The sequence below is a fragment of the Cheilinus undulatus genome, linkage group 23 (assembly GCF_018320785.1).
Source record: "Cheilinus undulatus linkage group 23, ASM1832078v1, whole genome shotgun sequence".
NCBI lineage: Eukaryota > Metazoa > Chordata > Actinopteri > Labriformes > Labridae > Cheilinus > Cheilinus undulatus.
The window spans coordinates 13602635-13630239 of NC_054887.1; the positions used below are offsets into that span (position 1 = coordinate 13602635).

The window sequence follows — 27605 nt, forward strand, 5'->3', positions numbered from 1 at the left end:
TGCCTTGAAATTTAGGCTTGATCTTAGGTGTGCCTTTGGCAGCAAAAACTTGAAAACCACTGGTTTGAACCAACTTTGAACCAGTGTTTAATCTGATTTGACATTATTCTCCTGGGAACATCACTTGATATAACACCCAGCTAATGCAGACATTTTACAAGTGAGTTTGTTATTTTAGGAAGAATTTCTACTGAACAAGGAGTCTGGCGTTCCTTTTTTGTGTGGATCCAATTCATTAGGAGGACCAATCACAATGCAAGGTTTTACAGAAAACAAATTCAGCATGAAGGCACTGAAGAGTTTTGCCATCTTCCTCTGTCTGGCTGGGATGGTCTTTGTTCTTGTAAACATGGAGCTGATGGAGGTAAGAACCTTTCAGAGATGGACTCTCTATTTAGTTTACACTCATGCACTCCTAAACATTTTCCAACACATCTCAGAGGTGCCTTACTTGAATAAAGAGTATGTGCTATCAGAGTACACTGAAATGTCCAAAAAATGATCTATCATAAAAGTCTATCAATGAAACTTTGATGGTAAACTGGTAAAAGGCAAGGTCATGACAACCACTTTAAAATTTTTTAAAATTTTTTAAATTGTACTGTTGAGAATCTTTGGTCTAAACCTGGCTTTAGAGGTCAAAAAGGGTGTTTTTATTAAAGACAGAAGGGGTAAATAAATGCAATGCAAGTACATTTGTTTGATTAATCTCTTACACCATCTCTTCCTCTCATTCCCTTGCAGACAATCTATAAAGGATACGATTCCATCTTTTCCAAGAAAGCAACTTCTGCTCCATCCTCTGTTCCTCCCTCTGCTACTTCCTTTGTTCCTCCCTCTGCTCCTTCCACTGTTCCTCCCTCTGCTACTCCAAATCCCGGTGATTTCTGCACCTTCAAGCCACTACTGTCGTCTGCAGATGCTGAGGAGGAACGCCTCCTATTAGAGCTCGCCTGGCCTGAAACTCCAGTGCTGTCCTCTCCTCTTTTACTGAATCAGACAAGCCATGCTGGACACAGCTTCTTCCACATTCTCCCAAGAAAGGGTGGAGGGGAGTGGCATGTAGGAGATCAGCTGGAGGTCATGATAAAAGTCTGTGACTTCCTAGGAAATGCCAAGAAGTCTGGGGGAGATTTCTTAGTTGCCTCATTGCACAACAAAACGCTGGAAGCAGGCGTGGCTGGGCGAGTGGTGGATCATTCTAATGGCTCCTACTCTGCTGTGTTCACTTTACTCTGGGAAGGAAGCGCACAGGTCCAGGTAAAGCTCAAGGCTGTCTACTGAAATGTTATCGTACCATAGGTGATGCTAAAGGTATCACCTGTTGAGGTGGAATTGCACTGTAGATAATTTAATTTATCAATCAATTAATTAGTGTAAACTCATAACTAATGTTATCTCAAGACTCTACAAAGAGGGCAGGTGTGATTACACTATCTGTTAGATTGCTGGACCGTATAGTATACCCCCACAGCCCCCGCAGTGTGAGAGGGCCCGCATTCTGCATTGTGAGCTTGTCAACTATCAATCTGAAGTGGAATGAGTCTGTAGTAATGGAGGTTTTTTTAATTATTTCAAATTAGAATAAGCCAGAAGTATAGTGAATGTAGCATCCCTCCTGAATGAATGACGGTTGACTCTCGAACTGATGATTTTCGGGGTTTATTTCACTTGACAAAATTGGCGTTTCGGGGCTGGTTTACGAACAAAGACAATGTTAAGCCACCTGGAGGAGAGATGCAAAAAATTAAAAGATAACGTAAAAGGGAAGTGGAATCTGTATGAAAAAGAGGAAAATGACGAAAAAGGGGTAAGAGAAGAGGAAGATGCAAAAAAGAGGTGAATGCCGAAAAAAAAGGGGGAAAAACATAGAGAGAGAGCAAAGGAAGATGGAGATGTAGAAATGAGAATAGGGAGACTCAGGAAAAAATGGAGGGAGAAGCAGAGAAGAAGGAGATACAGAAAGAGGGAAGTGGGGCGGCAGTTAAAAAGAGGATGTTTACAGCGCAGTATTACAAGCCAGTAAACTAACCCTTCATATTGTTTTATCAGTTCAGGTCAACAGTCCAGGTCAAACACTCCATCTATTTGTTGGCACGCTGTGTACGCGATAACTTTGAAACTCATGTTCTCTGTTCTCTCAGGTGGAGCTTATTCATTCAAGCACTGCTATCACAGTTCTGCGCAGGCTGAACAGAGAAAATCCTGACAGGTTGATCTTCAAGAGCGTCTTCCACTCGGGCTCAATCTCTGAAACTACCGTCTGTAATATTTGTCTACGTCAAAACAAACAGCCACAGTGCAACTTCACCGACCCCCGCACAGGTGGCCCTTGGTTCTGCTACAAGCCGAAGAACCTGAGCTGTGATACCAGGATTAATCACTTCAAAACAGCATATAGGACCCCATTTAAGGGCAACGAGAGGATGCTCTTCCAAAGGTGAGGGAACACTGAAAAACAGCTGAAAAATAATAGTTACTTAAAATGAAAAGGGTGCTAGTGAGCAGTGTAGGGCTGCAGGGGTTAGTGCTGTTGCTGTGTTTCTGGTTTGATCCCTGATCAGGGCCTTTCTGTGCAGAGTTTGCATCTTCTCCCCATGCATGCGTGGTTTCTCTCCTGGCACTGCGGCTTCTTCCAACCTCCGAAGACACGCTCATTAGGTTAGCTGGTGACTCTAAATTGGCCATAGGTGTGAGTGTGACAGTGCCTTGTCTGTCTCTGTATGTCTGCCCTGTGATTGACTGGAAACCAGTTCAGCGTGTACCCCGCCTCTCGCCCATTTAATAATAATAATAATAATAATAATAATAATACAGCATTTTATTTATAAAGCGCTTTTCAAAAACTCAAAGACACTGTACAATAATAATATAATGCATTGCAAAAAGAAAAAGCCAAAAACAGGACAATATTACAATTAAACAGAGAAAACAAGCAAGCAAGCAATCAACCTGACAAGACAACAACAGAATCAAATATTAAAAGCCAGTTTAAAAAGGTGAGTTTTGAGCAGCGATTTGAATGTGGATAAGTCCATACAGTCTTGGATGTGTTTGGGAAGTGAGTTCCAGAGGGAGGGGGCGGCTATAGAGAAGGCTCTGTCCCACCAGTTTCGTAACTTGGTTCTTATTGGTAGGGAGAGGAGATTGAGTTTTAATGAGCGAAGATTACAGGAGGGGATGTGATGGTGCAGGAGGTCTGTAAGGTGGGGGGGGGCCCTAGAGGACTACATTGACAATTATTACACCCGGCTCTGATAAACACCCGAAAATGGACCGTAACAGAACCACAACACAGGAAAACAAGAGATGCCGGCTGTCAGACTCATTCATTCACTCCCCTGGAAAACCCTGCTGTACTGAGGTCAGTGATATTTTGATTTCCATCAGTGACAATCTTTCCGGGCTCGACCCTCGAATAGCACCGATCGAAGTTCTGCACAAAGAGTTCCAGCCTCGAATTCTCTCAAGAACACTTAGACACGCTCGCAAAAGAAAACAAATCCCTCCAAAACTCTGTATCAACCCTCACTACTCAGCTTGACTCCATTGTTAAAGAAAACAAACAAATGAATGAAAGAAACCATTCTTGACCTCCAGTCCCGCAGTATGAGAGACAATCTCATCTTTTCTGGTATTCCCGAACAACAACAAGGTGATAACCCAGAGCATCTGATAAAGGACTTCATGACAAACAACCTCAAAATCCCCCCGGACTCTGTCAAAGACATTACCTTTCACCATGTACACCGCATTGGACCCAAAAACTCTGCGAACAAATGCCCATGTCCCATTGTGGCAAAATTTGAACACTTCAAACAAAAACAACTCGTACAACGTCACGGCAAGAACCTGAAAGGCACAGACTTCGGCATCAACGATCAGTTCCCCAGAGAAATCATGGACAGATGCAAAACACTTCTCCCCATCCGTAAAAAACACATGCAAGAAGGAAAAAAGGCAACCATCTCAGTTGACAAACTATACATTGACGGCAAACTGTGGAAAGACAAATCAATCACCCCATGGCTTTCAACTTATGTCTCCCCGAAAACAAATATATGCACACAAATACATATGTATGATGTCTATATACGCGCACACACACCCCCCACACCCCCCACACACACACACGTACATACACGAAGACATATGCCTTCAACACTTTCAGACTGTTAAAATGTAGAGTCCCTGCTTGTCTCTGTCTTCTCGTCTCCACCGTCTGTATATAATGCTTGTATGTTGTCCTTCACTTGTCATGTTCTGTCAGGGGAAATGTGGTCATGGAAGCGGGTATGGGTCAGAAGATGTGCTGCTGAGTTCTGGATGTATTGAAGTTTATTGAGGACCGTTGAGGATGTGCCATAAAGAATGCTATTGCAGTAATCAAGTTGGGATGTGATTAAAGCGTGGATGAGAGTTTCAGCTGCAGGGACGGAGAGTAGTGGACAGATGCGGGCTATGTTTTTTTAGGTGAAAAAAGGCAGTTTTTGTGAGCTGGGTGACGTGCTGATTAAAGGAGAGGTGACTGTCAAAAATAATATCAAGACTGCAGGTGTGAGGGGAGGGGGACAGGGTGAAGGTGTTAATTTGGAGGCTGAAGTTATGGATGGCTTTGGTGAGGGATTTGGGGCCAATGAGCATGAGTTCGGCTTTATTGTAATTTAGAGAAAGGAAATTGTTATTCATCCAGGTTTTTATGTCAGAGAGGCAGTTGGTTAATGTGGAGTGTGTGTCAGTGGTGATGTACAGTTGGATGTCGTCAGCTTAACAGTGGAAATTGAGTCCATGGTGGCGAATGATTTGACCAAGGGGGAGCAGGTAGATTATGAATAGAAGGGGACCAAGCACCGAACCCTGAGGGATGCCTTGTGTCAGAGGAGCAGTGGAGGAGGAGCAATTGTTAATGTGGATGAATTGTTGTCTGTCCGTGAGGTAAGATTTAATCCAGGAAAGTGCAGTACCAGTGATGTGGAGTGAATGTTCCAGACAGGAAAGCAGGATGGAGTGGTTGATGGTGTCGAATGCAGCTGAGAGGTCCAGGAGGATGAGGATGTTGATGTTGCCAGAGTCTGATGAGAGGAGGAGGTCGTTGGTGACTTTCAGTAGTGCTGTTTCAGTGCTGTGTTGCAGTCGGAAGCGGGATTGGAAAGGTTCATAAAGGTTGTTATGGGAGAGGTGGGACTTGAGTTGTGTGGCGATGACATGTTCCAGAGTTTTTGACAGAAAGGGGAGGTTGGAGATGGGCTGGAAGTTAGACATGTGATCAGGGTTGAGTCCAGGTTTTTTGAGGATGGGGGTAACAGCTGCAAGTTTTAGGGATTGGGGAACAAGATCAGTGTGAAGGGAGGAGTTGATGATGGGGAGGAGGAAGATGGCTGGCAGGCAGTTTTTGAGGAGGTTTGATGGGATGGGGTCAAGGGTGCAGGTGGAACTCTTCATGCTGGTAGTAATGGTGGCCAGGTTGGAGGGGGATACAGGAAGGATCTGGGAGAGCGGTTGGATGATGATGGAGGGGGTTGTAGGTAGGGAGGCAGAGGTGACAGTTGGAGGGGAAGGGGAAGGTGGGGGTGGTGAAGCCGCTGTAAATATTGTCAATTTTGGTTTGGAAATATGAGAGGAATGAGTTGCATTTGTCAGTCATGAAAGTTGAGGAGGTTTTGTCATAGGGTTTGAGGAGTTTATTGATGATGGAGAAAAGAGCTTTGGGGTTGGAGGAGCCAGAGTGGATGATTTGGGAAAAGTAGGTGGACCAGGCTGAGTTGTGGGCTTGCTTGTATTCTGGAATAAAGTCGGTGTAAGCTTGGAGAGGAACAATAATCCAGTTTTCCTATGGAGTCTTTCCAGTTGCCGTTTGCGAGATTTCATTGAATGGAGGGTGGGGGTATACCAGGGGGCAGAGTGAGTGAAGGAGACAGTTTTGGTTTTGAGAGGGGCCAGTTGATTAAGACAGGAGGTGAGTGTGTTGTTGTAATAAGAAACTAGTTCAGAGGGGTTGTTAGACAGGGGGGCTGGGGAGGCAGTGATATGAGTAGATATGGAGGCAGACAGGGCAGTGGGGAGGCTGTATTGATGTTTCTGAAGGATATGGTTCGCTTTTGTCTAGGGGTGGGGATGGGAAGGTCAATGTCCGTAATTATTGTTCGGTGGTCAGAGATGTGGAGATTGAGACTTGAGAGATTATGGATAGTGAGGCCAGTGGTGCAAACTAAGTCTAGTATATGTCCATGACTGTAGGTGGGTAAGTTGATGTGTTGTGTGAAACTGAAGCAGTGTAGCAAGGCAAGAAAGTCATTGGCAGATTTGCATCGTTAGTTGTCAATATGGAAATTAAAATCGCCCAGGAGGAGAACAGAGAATGAAGTGGAGCATAATCGGGTCAAGAGGTCCAGAAATTCAGAGAAAAAACTGGGGTCTGGCTTGGAGTGGGCAATAAATGATAGCAATGACCAGGGGTATGGGACCAGGGAGGTTAAGGACAAGGTGTTCAACTGAGGGGAAAACAGGGGTTGAAATGGCAGTTGTTTTGAAGTCCTTCCTGTATACAGCAGCAACACCTGAACTGTGAATGGCAAAGACTGACTGGAAAGGAAGCAATTTGTTCTGCAGAGTGCTTTGTGAGCAGATCAATAGAGTGTGCAGGAATTAGGGGTCATTTGTCTCTCCTGGTTCAAGCTATCTAGTTTATAACTACAAACATAAAGCCTAAGATGTTAACATATCTTTAAAGGAAACATATGGAGGTATAGTATGAATATTTAATTGAAGCCTTACTATTTGGTTATTTTGGTGTCTGCCAAACCACTAATAATTTGAAATTTTATTTAGGAATGCCAACCTGAAAGTCTTGATTCCAGCATCTGGACCTTCCAGTGTCAATGTGTTGCCACAAATAAAAGGTACTGATGCCTTTTTCCTACTTCCACCAAATAATGTATAGAATGATACATGATATAGATGTAAACAGGCGCTATAATATCTGGTTCTGTAACACTTTCTCCTAAAGTGGTAAAACTGCTTGTAGATGTTGTCGACTCAGCTTTCCTTACGCCATGCTACTGACCTTTGTTTAATTAATCTCAGGGCAACCTGGGCTTCATCAAGACAGTTGGAAGTCTGGAACCTCAGGGTATTACTACCAGGGTGTGTGGCGATCACTAGATGGCATCAAATTCCAACAGTTCAACAACGCCTCTGCCATCAGTCAGTGTCTGAAAGGCAAGATGGTCTATCTGTATGGAGACTCCACCATCAGGCAATGGTTTGAGTACTTTACCACTTCACTGCCAGGTAGTTGAAATTAATGACACATTTTTGCTTTATTCATATTGCATCGTAATCTGTTCCCTTTGTCATACTTGCAGATGTCAAGGAGGTAAATCTGAAAGGTGTGACTCATGCAGGACCTTTTATGATGTGGGACCCTGACAATCAAACAATGATAACATTCCGCATCCATGGTCTTCCTTTTCACATTCTCATGTTGCCAACTAGCAAGGAGAGTTACATCGCCACTGAACTAGATGCGATTGACGGTGGTTCTGACACTGTTGTAGTTTTTGGCATCTGTGCCCACTTTGGTGCTTTCCCAACTGAACTTTACATCAGACGGCTTCAGAACATCCGCATGGCGGTGATCCGCCTGTTAAATAGGGCTCCAGACACGCTGGTAGTCATCAAGACTGGGACTCTGACAAGATTGAGTCCTTTTTTCTTGACAGCCAACATTAACTGGTTCGCAGCTCAGGCGAACAAGATAATCAGAGCCATGTTTAAAGGAATAAACATCAAAGTGGTGGACGCCTGGGACATGGTTCTAGCTCACTACCTGGAACACGACCTTCATCCTAGTCGTCCCATCATTAAAAACATGGTTGATGTACTTTTATCCTACACATGCCCCCACAAGTGAAGGAGCTAGCCGTGAATATGGAAGCATTATGGCAAAATTTAACAATGTTGGGAAAGTGGCAACTCCTGGTGGTGGTAAATTCAGAATACAGGTTGTCTGCAGTCATGTGATCCTGATGAAAGTCAGATTGGGGGCACTAGTTCAGAATCAATGGGAATGGAGGAAAGTTTGTATGTTATTGCTCTACATGGATCTGCATACTGCAGTTACCATCAGAAAGCTTCTATATACATTGAGTATGATCCTTACACTTTACAATAAAGTGTTTTGTTATCTACCCGTTAACTGAAATACTAGGCGTGGAGGTGACTGATATCAATAAGTCCTTCACATCTCCTTCTACAAGTAGTCAGATGAAGGGAGACAAGAGTCTAGAGCAATCTTGTACTGAGCTAAGAGGCTAGACATCCCCCTTAAACCACTTTTCTCCCTCATTTTGACATAAATATGGTAGAATTAAGCAAATGTGCCATTCACAAACAAGCTGGTTCTATGAGCTCTTCAATGTGAACCACAGGACCCAGTTTCCTTCCTTACATTTTTGATTATTTTTGTACACACTTAAAAAAAATGAAAAAAATTGGTAATTTATGAGATGTTAAGATGATAGTTTTGGTTCTGTATGCATCGACTGAATGTTTAAAAATTGAATGCAACTCATGACCGAGTTCAGTGGGTTCTTCCCCACGGCACACCTAAAATCAAGCTGAAATCTAAAGCCATGCCATATTCATAACCAACAACACAGCCTCTTTAATAACAACATGAGTTAATAATTGGAAGGATACACACCCACACTACGAAAGAACACCTGCTTATTATAGTTCAAAGAAAATGTGACAAGCTTAAAGGGGACATATTTTACCCTTTTAAGACAAGTTTATATTGTTCTCAGAGGTCCCCAAAACATGCCTGTGAAGTTTATTGATGAAAAAACACTCCAGTATTGGATTTTTGCATATCTAAAAAACCCCTCTGTTTCATCCCTTCTCAGAACGAGCCGTTTCTGTGTCTGTGGCTTTAAATGATAATTAGCTGTCTGACTCCACCCCTGACCACACCCCTCTCAGGAAATAGATGCAGCATTCCTGATGTTACAGACACTTTTATCCAAAGTTTAGGACCTGAATGGGATTTGAGCAATCTCCCAGACTGTAGTCAGCAGGGTAACCCACTGAGCTATCCAGCATCTCAGCTGGTAGCTGAGAGGATCAGTAGAGGAGGGCGGATCTTTCCTCCAAGTGGGGGAGGGCCAACCAAACCTGGGGGGCAGGTGCTTACTCCCCATGTGAGGTCACTAGGTGTAAAATCAGAGAACGGCTTGTTTCAGCACAGATTTTCTGAAAGTGGGGAAAGAGAGGTGGGGAGGGAATGGAGCCTGTGGAAAAAAATAGAAGAAACAAGAAAAAAAAGGGTGAGAAATGACAAAAATGTGTTAAAATTTTCCAAAAAAGTGGCATAATATGATTGAAACATGGCAAATAGGTGAAAAAAGGCCAAACAGAGTGGCAAGAATGGGGTAAGGTGACAAAAAGTGTTAAAAAGAGGAAAACCAATGGCAAAACAATCCAAAACCAGGTGAGAAGTGGCAAGAAAATGGATTTGGCAAAGATTAGAAAAAATGGACATAAACTGTCGAAAAGTGGGGAAAAAGGTGCAAAAATGGTCAAAAGCAGAAAAAAGTGGCAAAACATGACAAAAGACAGCTAAAATAGGAACAAAGTTGCATGCAGATGTTGCAAAAAGGGTTAAACATGGCAAAACGCAAATAATGGCAAAAGCAGTAATAATAAAGTGGCAAAAATGGAAATAAAATGGAATCAAAGTTCCCTCAAAAATGGCAGAGAAATTGCAAAAAGAAGTGGCAAAAATTGGTTGTGAAAAAGTGCTGAAAGGGGGTTAAAAAGTTGCCTGAATAAATAATTCCAACATCACAGTCAAATATCTTCATACACTTTTCCGCTCCAAAATGAGGGAACAGTTAACCAGGACGCTAGCACCAATGCACAATAAATCACAACAAGTAAGGGCCCTTTCTCTGAGTTTTTAAGTAGCAAAAGACCAGCAATCATGACAGAGCTGAGCCAAATGATCCAGATCTCTAAAACAAGACACAATTCCCATTCAAAGAGAGAGGCTTGACGGCTGTAGAAACACAAGCAAGGTCAGGGTTTACCATGGCAAACCCTGACTACTGAACCAAACCAGACTGCTGGGTGGAAACAGACCTTACGCGAGTGTTTTCTGAATCCGCCCCTCCAGACTTTAGACTGAGGCTCTGTGAACACCAAAAAAAAAAAAAAAAAAAAAAAAAAAGGCATTTTTAATGCTTCTCTATGCAGAAATCACTTCCTGCCCCCATTCTAAAATCATCTGCAGACAACCTACCAAGTGTTTCCTCTTCTCTCTTGAAAGGTTTCTTTTTGTGGTGCATTTATGGGGGGGGATGGGAATTCTAGTTGGACAGGTTCTCTTTGTGTTGAATTTGTATGTTTTCCTCATACATGCATAAGTAATTCATCTCACATTCCAAAGACATGCTGTTAGCTTGACTGGTGAAAATAGCTGCAGGCGTGGCTGCTTGTTTGTCAACCCTGTGACTGACTGGTGATCAGTGTGATGGAAAAGCAATGAGCTGTAGATAATGGGTGGATTTTCCACAGGCTTCTGTGTCCAGTGCTGCAGACATTTTTTGGGTAGATATGAAGTAACTAGTCTCATCTTCAGTGATTGAAGGGTTTGTCTTTTTAACCTATTTAAATGTTTATGATTCAACATTGTTGATATTTTTGGAATCATTCTGTTTTGGGGGTTTGGGGTTACTCGTGGTGACAGTATTGACCAGAAATGACATCTAATCATATGTAATGATGAAAAATTACAAATGTCTAAATCAACTTGTTCAAATGTACTTGTTAAGTATCTTTTTTATGTAAAAAGATATTCTAACTAAATACATGCATTTCTGTTTGTACTGGGGAACTATCAGTAAAGGTAACAGAGTTTACAATCTAGCAGTCTGAAGACTAAAACCCCAATGATCTTTGTAGCAGATTTCATTTCCTTTATTAAGGGGGAAAAGCTATCCAAACCTACCTGGCCCTGTGAAAAAGTAATTGCCCCTCTAATAACTGGTTGTTCCATCCTTGGCGGCAACAACTGCAGACAAGCATTACTATAACTGCCGATGAGTCTTTCATATCGCTGTGAAGGAATTTTGGCCCACTCTTCTTTGCACACAGATGACACAGGTAAGCTAGCAGAGCCAGGTGTTCTACATATAACCGTATAAACTGTGCCAACCACTGAAAAAAGTTTATGAATCAAATCAATGAGTTGTATGATTTTATAGCCCATAGACCAACAAGGTATATAAGCAGACAACACAAGCTCTATGCAATTAGCAGCTGTGTTTAAAACCTCTGCAGCTGCAGCCCCACCACCAGTCTGCTGCTGAAAAGTTTGAGCCTGTGTCTCTGTCGTTCTTAGAAGATCTGGTTGGCCATATTAAGCCATCAGGTTCTCCCTGTGATGCTGTCTCTCCTGGCCTATTTAAAGAGGTCTTCCCTAGTACAGGGCAGTCAGTTCTGGCTGTCATAAACAGCAGTTTGTCTTCTGGTGTTGTTCCCCTAAATTTTAAACATGCAGTGGTGCAGCCTCTTCTTAGTAAACCTGGCCTTGATCGCAGCATGCTAGCCAATTTTAGGCCTATCTCCAAGCTCCCTTTTATTTCAAACATTTTGGAGAAAGTTGTTCATGTTCAGTTAAATTCGTTTCTGGATGAGCATGAGGTCCTGGAGGTCTTTCAATCCGGCTTTAAAACTCTCCATAACACCGAGTCAGCTTTATTAAGAGTTTTTAATGACATCCTCCTGGCAAATGACTCTGGTGACCATGTAATTCTTGTCCTACTGGACCTAACTGCAGCCTTTGACACTGTGGACCACAATACCCTAGTGGCTCGGCTATGCCACCCAGTGGGTGTCAGTGGTACTGCACTGGAGTGGTTCAAATCGTATCTGGCTGACAGAAATATGAGTGTAAGCTCCACTGCCATATGGGGTTCCACAGGGGTCGATTTTAGGGCCCCTGCTTTTCTCTTTGTATGAACTGCCCCTGGGCTCCATCCTGAAAAAGCATGGCATCTCTTTCCACTGTTATGCTGATGACAGTCAGATATATGTGCCGCTGAAAAAGAAAAATGCTTTCTCCCTCACACCACTCCTGGCATGTCTTGAAGACATCAAAGCCTGGAACTTTTTAAATTTCAATGAGAAAATTCAGAAGTGATGGTGTTTGGTCCCAGTGGCCCTTGTGTACCCCCTCCTGTTGACTTGGGCCCTTTGGCTGATTATCTAAAGCCACCAGTCTCAAACTTGGGTTTTAAGATGGACAGTGATTTTAAGTTGGATCGGCAAATTAGCTCTGTAGTGAAGTCCAGCTTTTTTCAGATTAGGCAGCTGGCAAAAGTGAAGCCTTTTCTCGCACAACAGCACTTTGAAACAGTAATCCATGCCTTTATTACATCTCGGCTGGATTACTCTCCCACATTAGACAAGCCTCCTCACTGTCCATCTTTAAAACTCATCTCTAAACCCATTTTTATTCCTTGGCATTCAACCCCACATGAGACTCTGCTCCTGTTTTAGTGTTTTATGGTTTGCTTTTAGTCATTGTTTTATTGTTCTTAAATTGTTTTAAAAACAATGAAACCGTTATTTTAGTGTTTATACCTATTCATTGTTTTAATTGTTTTATCCCTGTGTTTTTTGTCTATTTATGTACAGCACTTTGTTCCAGCTGTGGTTGTTTTAAAGTGCTTTATAAAGAAAGTTGAGTTGAGTTGAGCCTTTACCACTTCACATGCCATGAGAATGAAAAGGTAGGATTCAGTTAATGTAAAAAAAAAAAAGAAGGGAGTACAGTATTGGCATGATATGTGAAGAAAACTAACTTGGTCAACAAATGATTGGGGGAAAAAGGGTTTTATGAAGGGAAAAATTTTAAAACAACAAAAGACTTGTACAGCTATAAACCTGTACTTAGAAATTGAGTGGCATAGAAGATCGTAATTGAAATGAACATACTTTTTAGAAGCCTGACATTTCTGTTTAAAATATCCTTTTTTTAAATTGATCTTATGTAATAGTCAAATTTTCTGAGAAACTGAGTTTTGGGTTTTCTTATCTGTAAGCCATAATCATCAACATTTCAAGAAATAAAGGCTTGAAATATTTCACTCTATGTGTAACAAGTCTATATAATATATGGGTTTTTACTTTCAGAAAAGAGTGACAAAAAATATTGAACTTTTTCATGATATTCTTATTTTTTGAAATGCACCTGTATGTTGTCAGTCATACAAACAGAAAGACTCAGATCTTTAAGGACTGACTCAATCAAAACTTTCTCTATCTGGGATCTATTTCTAGTCCACCTGGTGCAAAGCCAGTGTGGGATAAATATTGTCAGCATGCAAACATATCTTATCTCCATGTTATATTTTCATTTTTACATGTACCTATTACTCTCTTCCTCAAAATTTGATGCACAGCATTTGGAGTCACATTGTATGATTTGTAGCTTTGCACATTGTTTTGTTTGGTAACTGATTGTCTGAGCCCTGTTGTTGTCTTTTTTTTTTATTTTTAATTTTTCACTTTGTGGTTTCTTGTAAAAATTGAAAAATTACAAAAAAAAACAAAACAAAACAAACAAAAAAAAACTTAGCAATATAAAGTTAGTAAGGTCATCAAAAAACTTTTGTCCTGGAATTTGCATGTTCTAAAATGTCAGTTTGTCAAATGTCCTACATCTGCCTGGGGTTTCCTCCCAGTTGGACACTCCAAGAAGACCCCAAAGAATGCTTCCTGATCAGACTGGCTCTTTTTGCTGCAAAGGAGCAGCGGCTCTACTTTGTGCTTCCTCTGGATGTTTGAGCTCCTCACCCTATCCCTAAGGCTGAGCCCCACCACCCTACTGAAGAATCTCGTTTCAACCCCTTAACCCGAGATCTCATTCTGCTGGTCATCAACTAGAACTCATGACCATAGGTGGAACAAAGATCATCTGGTATTTTGGTAAATTACAATTACTATGTTGAAGGAAAGTCAGAATTCAATGTCCTCAAATGTACATGCAGGATCCTAGTAGGATACAGTAACAAATATGATGAGCAAATGATATTCTCCACCTCGCCATCAATGCACAGCTTTTCTGACATCAAGATAAAAATGGATTTAACTTGAGTGTTGGATCACAGGAGAGATGATCAGAGGTCAAACCAGGACCAACAAGAATAATCCCGGGGACAAAAGAGGGGGGAGTAACAGCCAGTGAAAGAGTAGATGAGATCTGCTGTATCGACACCGTAGAAGGAGCAATTTTAGGGCCCAAGCAGAACACTAGCATGGACCCTTCATCGCCATTGTTCTCCCTTTTTTAAATTCTTATTTATCAGAGAAACATCTACTCATAACTTGATGTAAAACCAACTATAATGACAGTTTAGCAATGTTTGTTTCAAAGAGAAATGTCCAGTCAGATTTCACAATGTCCATTTGGAGACTCTAAATAGAAATATGGTAACTAAATCACATTAAAAAAATACAGATTTTAATTTTTTTAATTAAAAATTACAATTTACTCTGGTACAGTAAAATTTAGTTCCATTTGTTTGTTTTACTTATTTGCTGGTCATTTTTTACCTACTTAAACCTCTCAAAAAGTGACCAAAGATATACATTTGCAAATTATGAATACACAAGTATTTGCTGCTTTGATAAGAGAGCTTATTAATCAAGGAGACAAAAATGTGGTCATTATGGCTTAACTTTACAATGGACTATGATTTAGCTGGCCTTGGGCTCCAATTTGTCGGTGCCCCAGAAAGTTCTCTCCTTTATCCCACTCATGAGCGACTTTGTATTCAAACTTTCTGTGGTATTAAAACTTAAAATCGGCTGACAATTGCGCTATTGCCTGAGTCAAATTAAGGTTGGTATAGTTTTCATGTTTATATCACGTCTCATTAATTCAGCTTTTAATCTGCCGTGTCCTTGTGTGGCCTTTTGGGACTTTTTAATTCCTAATAGGAAAAAAAGCAACTTCTAAAGTGACTTTCTACACTTCTGAGGTCATTTCAGTCCAGACTGATCGAAGCAGTAAAGGTAATTTTGTGGATCGTTTTCTCGTTTTTTTCTCTGTTCAGATACCGTAAATATTTCATTCATTTCATGAAAGTGTGTACTCACTTTTGTATTGAGGTAAATCCTTGGTGATTAACAGGTAAAGTCCTGATCAAATTATGCTTCCGAGCCAGGATGAAAAGACGCGGCTTAGTTCAGCCAGGTGAGGATCTTTGGGATAATTGCGGGTTCACGGTATTCTTAAAGACCCTGTAAAGTGAAATCCAAAGTTTTTGTCTTAACACTCTAGAAATGTTGGAATACGGTTGCTGTAAACATGTGAAAACTCTGAGATCTACATGAGACTGAATTCTGGATTAAGGCTATGTCTTTCCTGGCTTGGTTTCATGTGGGCGGGGCCAATATGTGGGCTCACGAGCCCACAGTAGAGAATGATCCCGCCCCTCTAACACTACAATATTGTGGAAGTAAGCAGTCACCTGGAGCAGGGACTTCTGGTTTATTTTGTGCAAAGGAATTCAGTCTTGTGCTCTTGTACCATTCTATAATGTTCGTGTTTCATTGCAAAGTTATAGTTCCGCATGTTTCTTTTATTGGTTCATGTTTTTAGGGGAAAATATTTTTCCAAGTATGACACCATGAGTGAGGGGGTTAATGCTGCAGACTATTCGTGTCCTGGGTGGACGTGGTTTCAGCTCATTCAACAGACATGCCCACACCATCCTGGAGCAGATTTTATTGCCTCATTTTTCATGATTGGAAGCTTAATTTTATAAACTTGGAGATGCTTTATGTGACTGAAATTTGACCTGGGGGTTCATAACACAGTGATCTATCATACGACAAACCTAAATACAGATTTATTTTTACTTTACGGGGTCTTAAAGAAGACCGCGAGTTGATCACAGAATCACTGATGGAAAAATGGAACAAGGACGCGCGTCATTTTCACACATGCTGATCAGGAGCTGCTTCATCAACAATATGAAGAAATGTAAAAAAGGAGAGGGGAAAAGCCTGGTGTTTTGATGATGCATTGTCTGGTCAGGCTCATTAGCGTAGCTATGTTTCTTTTTATTGTTTGCCTGGCAACATATCACAGTGTGTAACCTTAGCTTAGTTACTTCCTCTAGTCTACCTCACAGTCCCATTTCCTACTTCTGCAACATGCATAGAACCAGACTACCACCTAATGGTTAACTCTCGTAACACCTGGCAGACAATAGCGGACTGGCTTAATGCATAAGTAGCTAAAATATGTAGGAATTAATAAACTGTACTCCACAGGAACTATCATAATAAGAGTTAAAGGATGCAGAGCTGATGACTTTTCAAGTTACTAATCAATAGTAAAAGCACATACAGCTAGAACTGGGGGTGGCCCACCCAGCCAGGACCTGACCCCAGCAGAGGAGCTGGCAACTGATTTAAATAAAGGGAGGCCAGTGATGGAGGGGATCCCGGGAGGGACCGTGACGGACTCAGTCCTTGCAACTGAAAGTTGAAGCTTCTTACAAGGTACATATTGCAGTTCCACTGCAGAACACATTTGACAATATTATACTGTCTGACTTTGAATTTGCTTGCAGTGTCTGGGGACACAATTGTGCTTTTGGAGCCACCAGAAGACGATCCAGTTAGTACTGTACATTTAATTAATATTACAGGCTTGGCATGTCTTTTCAAATGTGAATACGAGTTCTCTTGATTCATGTATGTATATGGCAGGGGGAGGCACATCTACAGCTGTGGAGTATACCTCTGCAGATGAGGAGACGCTGTCACTGGACTACAGAAGGCTTGAGGTTTCATGTCAAATTTGTGGAGATATACTCCTATTTAATCCAAAATGAATAGAAAGTCAGTGATGTGGTGCTGATAAAAATGTGTTACAGGACCTAGAGACTGCACCGCCCCAAGAGCAAGCTGCCAGCGTTGTGAGTATACTGTATGCTGAAGTAAATCTATGTGATGCACAAATCCTGATGTGCTAATTGACAGTTCTTCTACAGAATTCACAAACCATCAGAAACCTGTATGCCAAACACCTGCAGAAACAGGCAGAGCTGGCAGAACTCCAGACCCGGAAGGAGAGAAGAACGATTGAGCTGGACATTGAAATTAAAAGACGGAAGCTGAGGAAACTGGAACTAGAGATCCAGAAATTGGAACGGGAGGTGAGTATTGCAGTGCATACTGTAACCATATTTGTGATTGAGTGTGTTAATCCGTGTGACTTTTGCTCTCTCCACTCCAGACTGAAAGCTAAGAAACAGCAATTGCAAAATTAACAACAAAACTAACAAGAAAATAATGGTGTCCCTTTTCTTTTTACAATGAATGAAAAAAAAATGAAAAAAATAAATAAAATGTATTATTAATATGGGGTATACAATTGATTTGGAGATGTGGAATTTAGAAATGTGACTACACAGTGTACCAATGCTAGTCAAAATGCACATACACAACAAGAAGTACCACACAAGATCATTTATTATCCAAAATTCTAAATTTAGCACTTAAGCATATTGTACCTATTTGAGTAAGGTAAGATTTTTATTTTATGTTTATTTTTTTGTACCATTTTGAACTCTTCAATGTTGGTGTTGTATTAATAAGGAAAGGATTCCAAATAAACGGTCTGCCTCTTACTTTTATAGCTCAAATATTGTCTTTTTATACGTGCTTTTGTCTTTATATAATCTGTGCAAATAAATGATACTAAAAGTCAACCGGCAAATGAAATGACTACAGTTGTAATATCTGGATGCAGGATGATTAAATGATGCAACGTGTAGAAAAACCATGGAAAAGCTATAAACCACACTCATTTCTCACAGTAATGACAGCAGAGCCACTACAGGATTCATCTTATCCTGGTTTTTAGCCTGGTCTGGAGCAGGCTAGCTGCAGAGAATAAATCACCATGGTTACTTGTCCGTGATAAAACTCAACAGTTTTGTGCAATACCCCTGGAGTTTTTGAACCAAAGCGCGATTGTTTTTCGGTGTTGCTCTGCCTCTCACTGCATGCATAGGGACTATTGGCAAAGTTTACTCTTTCACAAACATGTAGACCCAATTTAGCTCTACATTTTCATGCAAAATTGAGTTTCTGTGATTGGGAAGTGACACATCAAAGTTCCATGAGGAAAAATAATGTTTTATGTCAGGACGAGGGGAGTTAGGACACAATTGCGGATAAGGCAGGGGGTGGGGTTCTTTAAGTTATCCTAAAAGGATAACCACTAAGATCGTAGGCGATCAATAGGAAGCGGGGAAAGAAAACAAAAGCTATATGCTGGTAAGAAATAACCTAAAAGCTCCCGTTCAAAGTGCAAACAAGAAACTAAACCACTGCTGCCAAGCAGCTGACAACAAACTGAAACAACTTGGGAGACTGAGTAAACTCAAATGACATGCAAAGGCAACTAGATCAGCTTAAACAAGGAAACCAAAAATGGCTGAGTAAAAACCCTCAGCACTGATACTCAATGAACTTTCAGTGACCAGTAAACTAAGTCTTCCTTTAGAAAGGTTTATAAATGCTTGTGAAAACTCTTTCATGCAAAACACACATGAGAAAACCCAGGGAGATGCTCTCAGAATCTCTGAAGGTGAGACAATGAGTCAGCAAGGAGAGCTGGAGCTCAGGAGCATATATAAGCTTCCCACACCTGGTCATCATCAAGGCTAATCAGCCACACACCTGACTCTGCAGGTGAGTTGAATGATTGCATCACCTGCCTCAATGAGCTGCAGGAGTGAGTATCCTCACAGAACCCCTTTAAGGAACGGCCCCTCACGCTCCAGCCCCGCCGCCTGAGCAACGCCGACGGACTTCCTGGAAAAGCCCTGGGTCCAGGATGTTCCTAGCTGGGACCCAGGCACGTTCCTCAGGGCCGTAGCCCGCCCAGACACCCAGGTATTGCATTCCGCGTCCGACTCTTCGACTTTTTAAAATACGTCGAACGGTATAGGCTGGTTGACCTCCAACCATACGGGGTGGGGGTGGAGGCCTCATTGCTGGCACAAGAGGACTTGAGCAAACTGGTTTCAGACGGGAAACATGGAAGGTGGGGTGAATCCTCATAGACCGAGGAAGCAGGAGGCGAAATGTGACTGGGTTAATCCTCCGAATGATCTGAAAGGGCCCGATAAAGCGTGGTGCCAACTTGCGTGACTCTACCCGCAGGGGAAGGTCTCTGGTAGAAAGCCACACCCTCTGACCGACCTTATAGCGTGGGGCCAGGCGTCGATGCTGATCAGCATAGTGTTTCTGCCGTGCTACAGAGCGCAGAAGGGACGTGCGAACACGTCTCCAAGTGGCCCGACACCTCTGAATGAACTGTGTCGCAGAGGGTACCCCCACATCCTTTTCCTGGTCTGGGAACAATGGCGGTTTATACCCAAACTGGCACTCAAAGGGAGATAGACCAGTTGATGCATTCTGCAAGGTGTTGTATGCATACTCTGCCCAGATAAGTTGATCACTCCAAGTGGTTGGGTTTGATGAAACCAAACAACGGAGCGTTCTTTCCAGCGACTGGTTTGTGCGTTCAGTCTGGCCATTAGTTTCAGGGTGAAACCCCGAGGACAGACTAGTGGACGCCCCAAGGAGAGAACAGAATGCTTTCCAAAAACGGGAAGCAAATTGTGGACCCCGGTCTGATACAACATCTAGGGGGAGGCCATGGTGGCAAAAGACATACTGGACCACAAGCCGAGCAGTCTCTATGGCAGAGGGAAGCTTCGGTAAGGGAATGAAGTGGGCTGCCTTCGAGAATCTATCTACTACCACCATAATGACAGTAAATCCCTTTGATGGTGGTAGTCCAGTTATAAAATCCAGGGCCACATGGGACCAAGGACGATGTGGGACAGGCAGCGGCTGGAGAAGCCCCGCAGGGGGTTGTTGGGCTGTCTTATTTTGGGCACACACCGTGCAAGCTGCCACAAATTCACGTACATCCTTTTCCATCTGGGGCCACCAAAATCGCCTTTTGAGGAAATTAAGAGTTCGCCGGACACCAGGGTGATTAGTAAGTCGAGACGAATGGCCCCACTGGAGCACCTGGGATCGTACAGTGGTGGGCACATACTGACAGCCTGCAGGCCCTCCTCCTTGACCTGGCTCCTGCTGCTGAGCCCCCTGCACCACAGCATCAATCTCCCATGTTAGGGGTGCAAGGATGCGGGTCAGGGGTATAATAGGCTCACTGGGGCTGTTACTGTCTGGATGGTCAAACTGGCGAGAGAGAGCATCAGGCTTTAAATTCTTAGAACCCGGACGGTAAGACAGGGTGAAGTCGAACCTATTGAAGAAGAGGGCCCATCGGGCCTGACGAGGGTTTAGCCGCTTAGCCTGCTGGATATAGGTTAGGTTTTTATGGTTTGTCCACACCTGAAATGGATGTGCCGCACCCTCAAGCCAATGGCGCCACTCCTCCAAGGCCAACTTTACTGCTAGAAGCTCCTTATCACCTACATCATAATTTCCCTCGGCTGGCGAGAGACGCCGAGAGAAAAAGGCGCAAGGGTGCAGCTTTTGGTCCTTAGGGGAGCGCTGGGACAAAACAGCCCCAACTCCTACATCGGAGGCGTCGATCTCAACAATAAATGGCAAAGCTGGATCAGGATGAATGAGAATAGGTGCCGCAGCAAACCTCTTCTTGAGCTCAGTAAAGGCCTCTTCAGCCTGTGAAGTCCATTTGAGCTGTGAGGTGCCCCCCTTAGTCAGTGCTGAAATGGGGGCAGCAATAGAACTAAAACCCCTAATGAACCGCCGATAAAAATTGGCAAAGCCCAAAAAACGCTGAACTTTCTTGATGGAGTCAGGTTGTGGCCACTCAAGAACTGCCTTGACCTTGCTTGGGTCCATGCTGATGTTGCCCGGTGACACAATGTACCCTAGAAACTTGACTGTAGGGGCATGAAAGGCACATTTCTCCGCCTTTACGAAGAGGTGATTCTCCAACAACCGTTGGAGAACCATTTTCACATGGGTCACATGCTCCTCATAGGACTTTGAAAAAATCAGGATGTCATCCAGGTACACGTACACAAATATTTCAAGCATGTCCCTAAGGACATCGTTAACAAATGCCTGAAAAACAGCTGGAGCATTGGCCAGTCCAAAGGGCATCACCAGATATTCATAGTGCCCCCGTGGAGTGTTGAACGCAGTTTTCCACTCATCTCCTTCTCGTATACGTACCAGATTGTATGCATTTCTCAGGTCCAACTGAGTAAAATAGGCAGCACCCTGCAGCCGCTCGAATGCAGTAGACATGAGAGGGAGTGGGTAGCGGTTCTTAATGGTGATCTTGTTCAGACCCCTGTAATCAATGCAGGGTCTGAGTCCCCCGTCCTTCTTCCCTACAAAGAAAAACCCAGCCCCAGCTGGTGACGTAGAGGGCCGGATGAAACCTGCAGCTAGGGCTTCATCGATATAGGTGTTCATAGCTACTGTTTCAGGTCCTGATAATGAATATAACCGCCCCCTGGGGGGTGTAGTGCCAGGTAAGAGCTCAATGGCACAATCGTATGACCTGTGGGGAGGCAGAACCGAGGCCTTCTGTTTACTGAACACCTCACCTAATTCTGTATACTCAGTGGGGACCCCCTTGGGAAGGGGAGAACACACAGACTCGGAGGAGGAACACAAAGTGTTGATAGGTTTAGGGGCCTCCACTGTATTACAGGATTTGGGTGGAGTGAGGTCTATAGAAAGCAGGGAATCAAAAGGGATTTCATTCATCCGGAGGGGAGACTTAGGGGCAGAAGTTTGAGCATTAGGAGACTCCGGTCTTAAAGGACTGAGTTGCACTAAACTGGATTCAACCAAGTGAGTTTTACAGTCAGGACCCCAACTCATCACTTCCCCAGACTTCCAGTTGATATGGGGTTATGTTCTTCTAGCCATGGGTGTCCCAGAATAAGTGATAGTTTAGGTGCATCGATCAGAAAGAACTGCATTTTAGTCATATGATTACCAATACGGACCAAGATCTCACCTGTAATTTTTTCAACCCTTCCAGTCCCCAAAGGTCTCTCATCCACAGCTGTAATGGCAAGAGGATAGGGAAGAGTAGACATGGGCAGTTTAAGATTTCTGGCCAGGGTTATATCCATAAAACTACCAGCTGCTCCTGAATCAACAAACGCTTTGAGGTGGCACTCATTGTTGCCCCAGGATAATTCAAGGGACAGGAAGGTGTGGTCATTGGCTACCTGGGGAATGTTATTCAGACTCGGCAGAAATTCCCCACCTTCTGGCGAGTCTGTTCGTTTCCCTGAGCGTATCTTCTCTGCGTTATAGGACATTTCTTAAGATAGTGGCCAGCTTTTCCACAGTACAGACAGAGCCCACTGCTTATGCGCCTCTCTCTTTCTTGAGGTGTGAGTGTATGTCCGATTTGCATGGGCTCGTCAACATTAGGCTCCCAGGGCAGGGCTTCGGGAGAGTTGTGAGCCTTCTTTCTCACCCCTGCTCTAATATTAGCTTGTCCCCTCTCTCTGTTGCGCTCACGGATTCGGTTGTCAATCCTTATTGCCAAGGATATTAGTTCCTCAAGTGAACCAGGAACATCGCGGGAGGCTAGCTCGTCTTTTACTTTTTCCGACAAGGCATTGATGAAAGTGGTTGTCAGAGCTTCCCTGTTCCACCCCGACTCTGTAGCTAAGGTTCGAAATTCAATAGAAAATTCTGCAACACTGTTGGAGCCCTGGCGTAACATAATTAGCCATTTGGCTGCCTCTTGGCCACTAACATCATGGTCAAAAACTCTCTTCATTTCTGCCATGAAGAGAGCTGAATCACAACATATCAGAGTTTGTCTCTCCCACATGGCTGTAGCCCAGGACAATGCTTTGTCTGAAAGCAAGGAAATTATATAAGCTACTCTGGCTCGTTCCGTGCCAAACATGGAGGGCTGTAACTCAAACACCAGACTACACTGAGTGATAAATCCCTTACACCTCCCTGGATGCCCATCATAGCGGGCTGGAGTTGACAACTTGGTTTCTTGTATGGCAAAAGGACTACAAGTTGGAACTGGGTTAGGTTTGGAGTTAGGGTTAATGTCGGTGCTTGTACGTCAGTTGCTGCTTGCACTGGTGTTTGTAAATGGCCCAGTATCTCTTTTAACATAATATTATGCTTCGCTTGTTGGTCCGTAATTGACTGGAGCATATGTTCATGGGAGCCTAGTAAAGCCCCCTGAGCAGAGATTGCTTGCCCATGTAAGGCAATTTTTTCATTCCAGTCACTTGTTAGGTCAACCCCAACACCGTGGTCCACTGTGTCCACAATTGGCTGACTCATTCTGTCAGGGCGAGGGGAGTTAGGACACAATTGCGGATAAGGCAGGGGGTTCTTTAAGTTATCCTAAAAGGATAACCACTAAGATCATAAACGATCAATAGGAAGAGGGGAAGGAAAACAAAAGCTACATGCTGGTAAGAAATAACCTAAAAGCTCCCGTTCAAAGTGCAAACAAGAAACTAAACCACTGCTGCCAAGCAGCTGACAACAAACTGAAACAACTTGGGAGACTGAGTAAACTCAAATGACATGCAAAGGCAACTAGATCAGCTTAAACAAGGAAACCAAAAATGGCTGAGTAAAAACCCTCAGCACTGATACTCAATGAACTTTCAGTGACCAGTAAACTAAGTCTTCCTTTAGAAAGGTTTATAAATGCTTGTGAAAACTCTTTCATGCAAAACACACACGAGAAAACCCAGGGAGATGCTCTCAGAATCTCTGAAGGTGAGACAATGAGTCAGCAAGGAGAGCTGGAGCTCAGGAGCATATATAAGCTTCCCACACCTGGTCATCATCAAGGCTAATCAGCCACACACCTGACTCTGCAGGTGAGTTGAATGATTGCATCACCTGCCTCAATGAGCTGCAGGAGTGAGTATCCTCACAGTTTTATGCAAGGCTGTCTGAGCAATTATTTGATGGTTTTAGACATACGAGCTTGGCCAAATCAGCTGTTTTGTTAGAGGGGCAAATAAATAAGCACCTTGATTTATTATACCAGGCAGATAAACATAAGCTAGCAGAGAAATGCAATAGTGTGCTATAAGCTTTTCAGGTCACTTTCAATGATATGTGTATTTTCTGAAATAGATTATTAATTAGCTAATAATTAGTCACATAATAAACCATAGTGCTGTAGTCATTTCAATCACAAAATTAAAACATTTCATCCTCATATTTCATAAAAAATCACAACTTGCTGTGCACTGGTGCAACACACTACACCGCGTTCCACATTATTATGCAAATGATATTTTTCTCTGATTTTCCTAAATATTAATGCAAATCAAGTCAGAATATTTTTCAAGTCATCAGCCATTAGAGCATAATTCAAATGTATTTGAACAAACTTCATAATGACAAAAATTCTTTAAAAAAAAAAAAAACAACTCAAAATGCACTGTTCCACATTATTAAGCACAACAGCTTTTTAAAACATTTTATAAGTTGTAAAGAACTGAAAATGGTCATTTGTAGAAATTGCAGCATTAGGGGGTCATATTTACTGAAATCAAAGCTATTTCAATCAAAAACATCTTAACAGGACAAGTTCCACATTAACATAGGAGCCCTTCTTTGATATCACCTTCACTATTCTTGCATCCATTGAACTCGTGAGTTTTTGGAGAGTTTCTGCTAGAATTTTTTTGGCAGGATGTCAGAATATCCTCCCAGAGCTGCTGTTTTGATGTGAACTGCCTCCCACCCTCATAGATCTTTAGCTTGAGGATGCTCCAAAGGTTCTCAGTAGGGTTGAGGTCAGGGGAGGATGGGGGCCACACCATGAGTTTCTCTCCTTTTATGCCCATAGCAGCCAATGACACAGAGGTACTCTTTGCAGCATGAGATGGTGCATTGTCATGCTTGAAGAAAATTTTGCTACAGAAGGCGCTGCTCTTCTTTTTGTACCATGGAAGAAAGTGGTCAGTCAGAAACTCTATATACTTTGCCGAGGTCGTTTTCACACCTTCAGGGACCCTAAAGGGGCCTATCAGCTCTCTCCTCATGATTCCGGCCCTAACATGACTCCGCCCCTTCCTTGTTGACGTCCCGGCCTCATTGGGACATGGTGGCCATCCACCAACCATCCACTACTCCTCCATCTGGACCATCCAGGGTTGCACGGCACTCATCAGTCAACAAGACTGTTTGAAAATGAGTCTTCATGTATTTCTGGGCCCACAGCAACCATTTCTGCTTGTGAGCATTGGTTAGGGGGGGCTGAATAGTAGATTAATGCATGACTGCAAGCCTCTGGAGGATCCTACACCTTGAGGTTGGTGGGACTCCAGAGGCACCAGCAGCTTCAAATACTTGTTTGCTGCATTGTAATGGCATTTTAGCATCTGCTCTCTTAATCTGATGTATTTGTCCATCAGAAACCTTCCTCATTATGTCTTTATCTGCACAAACCCGTCTGTGCTCTGAATCAGCCACAAATTTCTTCACAGTATGATGATCATGCTTAATTTTTCCTGAAATATCAAATATTTTCATTCCTTGTACAAGGCATTACACTATTTGACACTTTTCAGCAGCAGAGAGATCCTTTTTCTTTCCCATATTGCTGAAACCTGTGGCCTGCTTAATAATGTGGAACATGTGGAAAAGTGCATTTTGAGGTTTTTTTTTTTTTAAATAATAGTTATCATTATGAAGTTTGTTCAAAAACATTTGAATTATACTCTAACTGTTGATGACTTGAAATATATTAAGACTGTCATTTGCATTGATATTTAGAAAATCAGAGAAAAACGTTGTTTGCATAATAATGTGGAACGCACTATGACAAAAAGATGGAATGGAATCAGGATGACTGGAGCTCTTTTATTCTGAAAGAAACAGGACAACACAACCACATTCCACATTAAATGCAAGATGACCAGAAGACTATTCTGCTAAATCCCATCATATAATTTTTTACAACTGAGTACAGTGATCACATAATGGTACAATTTCAGCAGTTATTAATTAATGTAAATAAAATATGAAAGCTAACATAAACATCTCTCTCTTAGTTAAAACATACTGGAGGTTTGAAAGAAATTTACAGTCAAATGTAAATCTTAATATCTATACTGACAATGTTTTCAAATAGGTCACATCACATTGACAGTTTTCTGACCAAAAAAAAAAAAAAAAAATCATGAAATTCACAGACCAAAGCTCATTTTTGCATTTATAGGACCAAAACTAAGACTATGCCGCCATCTTCTGGTGACAAGCAAATACAGCAAACATGTTTTTAATTTAATTAGACTATGTTAAGACAGCAAAATAATTTAAAATAACAATAATAGTACAAAAAATAGACAACATGGTGCATACATGGCAGTAATTTGGTTTGCATATCTGAAAAGGAGTGGGAGGAAGTGTACACTTCTTTACTCCCACCAGTTATCCATAAATAAATCACTGCTACTATCAAGCTTCCTTAAGGGTAAAAACCATAAAAAGGCATTTTCTTGACATGCAAATCCTCAACCATATGTCACTATCAGTTAAATGTATTATTCTGCTTTATTACATACGTATTTATTGACCTATATTAAAAACACATCTCTTTATAAACATGTTTTACAATCCAAAATATAAGTTCATGACTCATTTCTGTACATTTATCAAAGATGAAATGTAATGTCAAATAAGTAAATGCATAAATATTCATCCCCTTTAAAGTGGCCGACCTAATTTAACAGAGGTCCAGCATAATGGTGCCAGTAGTCTCACAACTAGTAAAATCGGGATCACCTGAGTGTAGTGGATTTCAATCAAGTGATTGTAGTAAGGCACTGGTGTTTGGAAGATCCAGTCACTGGTTAATCAGCATTCCTGACTACCATTACACCACAAAAACAAAAGAACACTCCAAGCAACTCAAAGAAAAGGTTATTGAAAAGTACAAGTCAGGGGATGGATACAAAAAGATTTCTAAGGCACTGAAGATCCCTGAAGTTCAGTTAAAGCCATCATCAAGAAATGGAAGGAATATGGCACACATGTAAATCTGGTTTGATCAGGCTGTCCTCACAAACTGAGAAACCATGACCATCCCCACGGTGAAGCACTGTGGTGGCAGCATCATGCTGTGGGGATGCTTATTGGCAGCTGCCACTGGAAGGCTGGTAAAAGTAGAGGATAAAATAAATGCAGCAAAATATAGGCAAATCCTGGAGGACCATCTTATTCACTTTGTAAAAGAACTATGGCTTGGGAGAAGATTTCTTTTTCAGCAAGACAATGACCTGAAGCACACAGTGAAAGCTACACAGAATTGGTTTAATGACAAAGAGGACCAAAAGCCAAGACCTCAATCCAATTTGTGGCTCAACTTGAAAAAGGCCAATCCCCATGCAACCTGGCAGAGCTTGAGCACTTTTGCAAAGAGGAATGGAGTAAAATTGCATTGCATCCTCTCTTTATACCTATTTTGAGTTATAATTATGATAATCTGGACTTGCTTAAGCTCCACATTCATACTGTTCTGTAGTTTCACT

The 27605-nt window shown here is 42.2% G+C and overlaps 1 protein-coding gene across 1 annotated transcript; it reads left to right on the plus strand.

Annotated features, from left to right (window-relative positions):
- Positions 1-283: 283 nt before the first annotated feature.
- LOC121505787 (NXPE family member 3-like) lies at positions 284-7912 on the plus strand. The gene is made up of 6 exons (XM_041781340.1): positions 284-364; positions 745-1260; positions 2145-2440; positions 6829-6899; positions 7084-7290; positions 7365-7912. The coding sequence occupies exons 1-6, from the start codon at positions 284-286 to the stop codon at positions 7910-7912; spliced, it is 1719 nt and encodes a 572-aa protein (XP_041637274.1).
- Positions 7913-27605: the final 19693 nt, after the last annotated feature.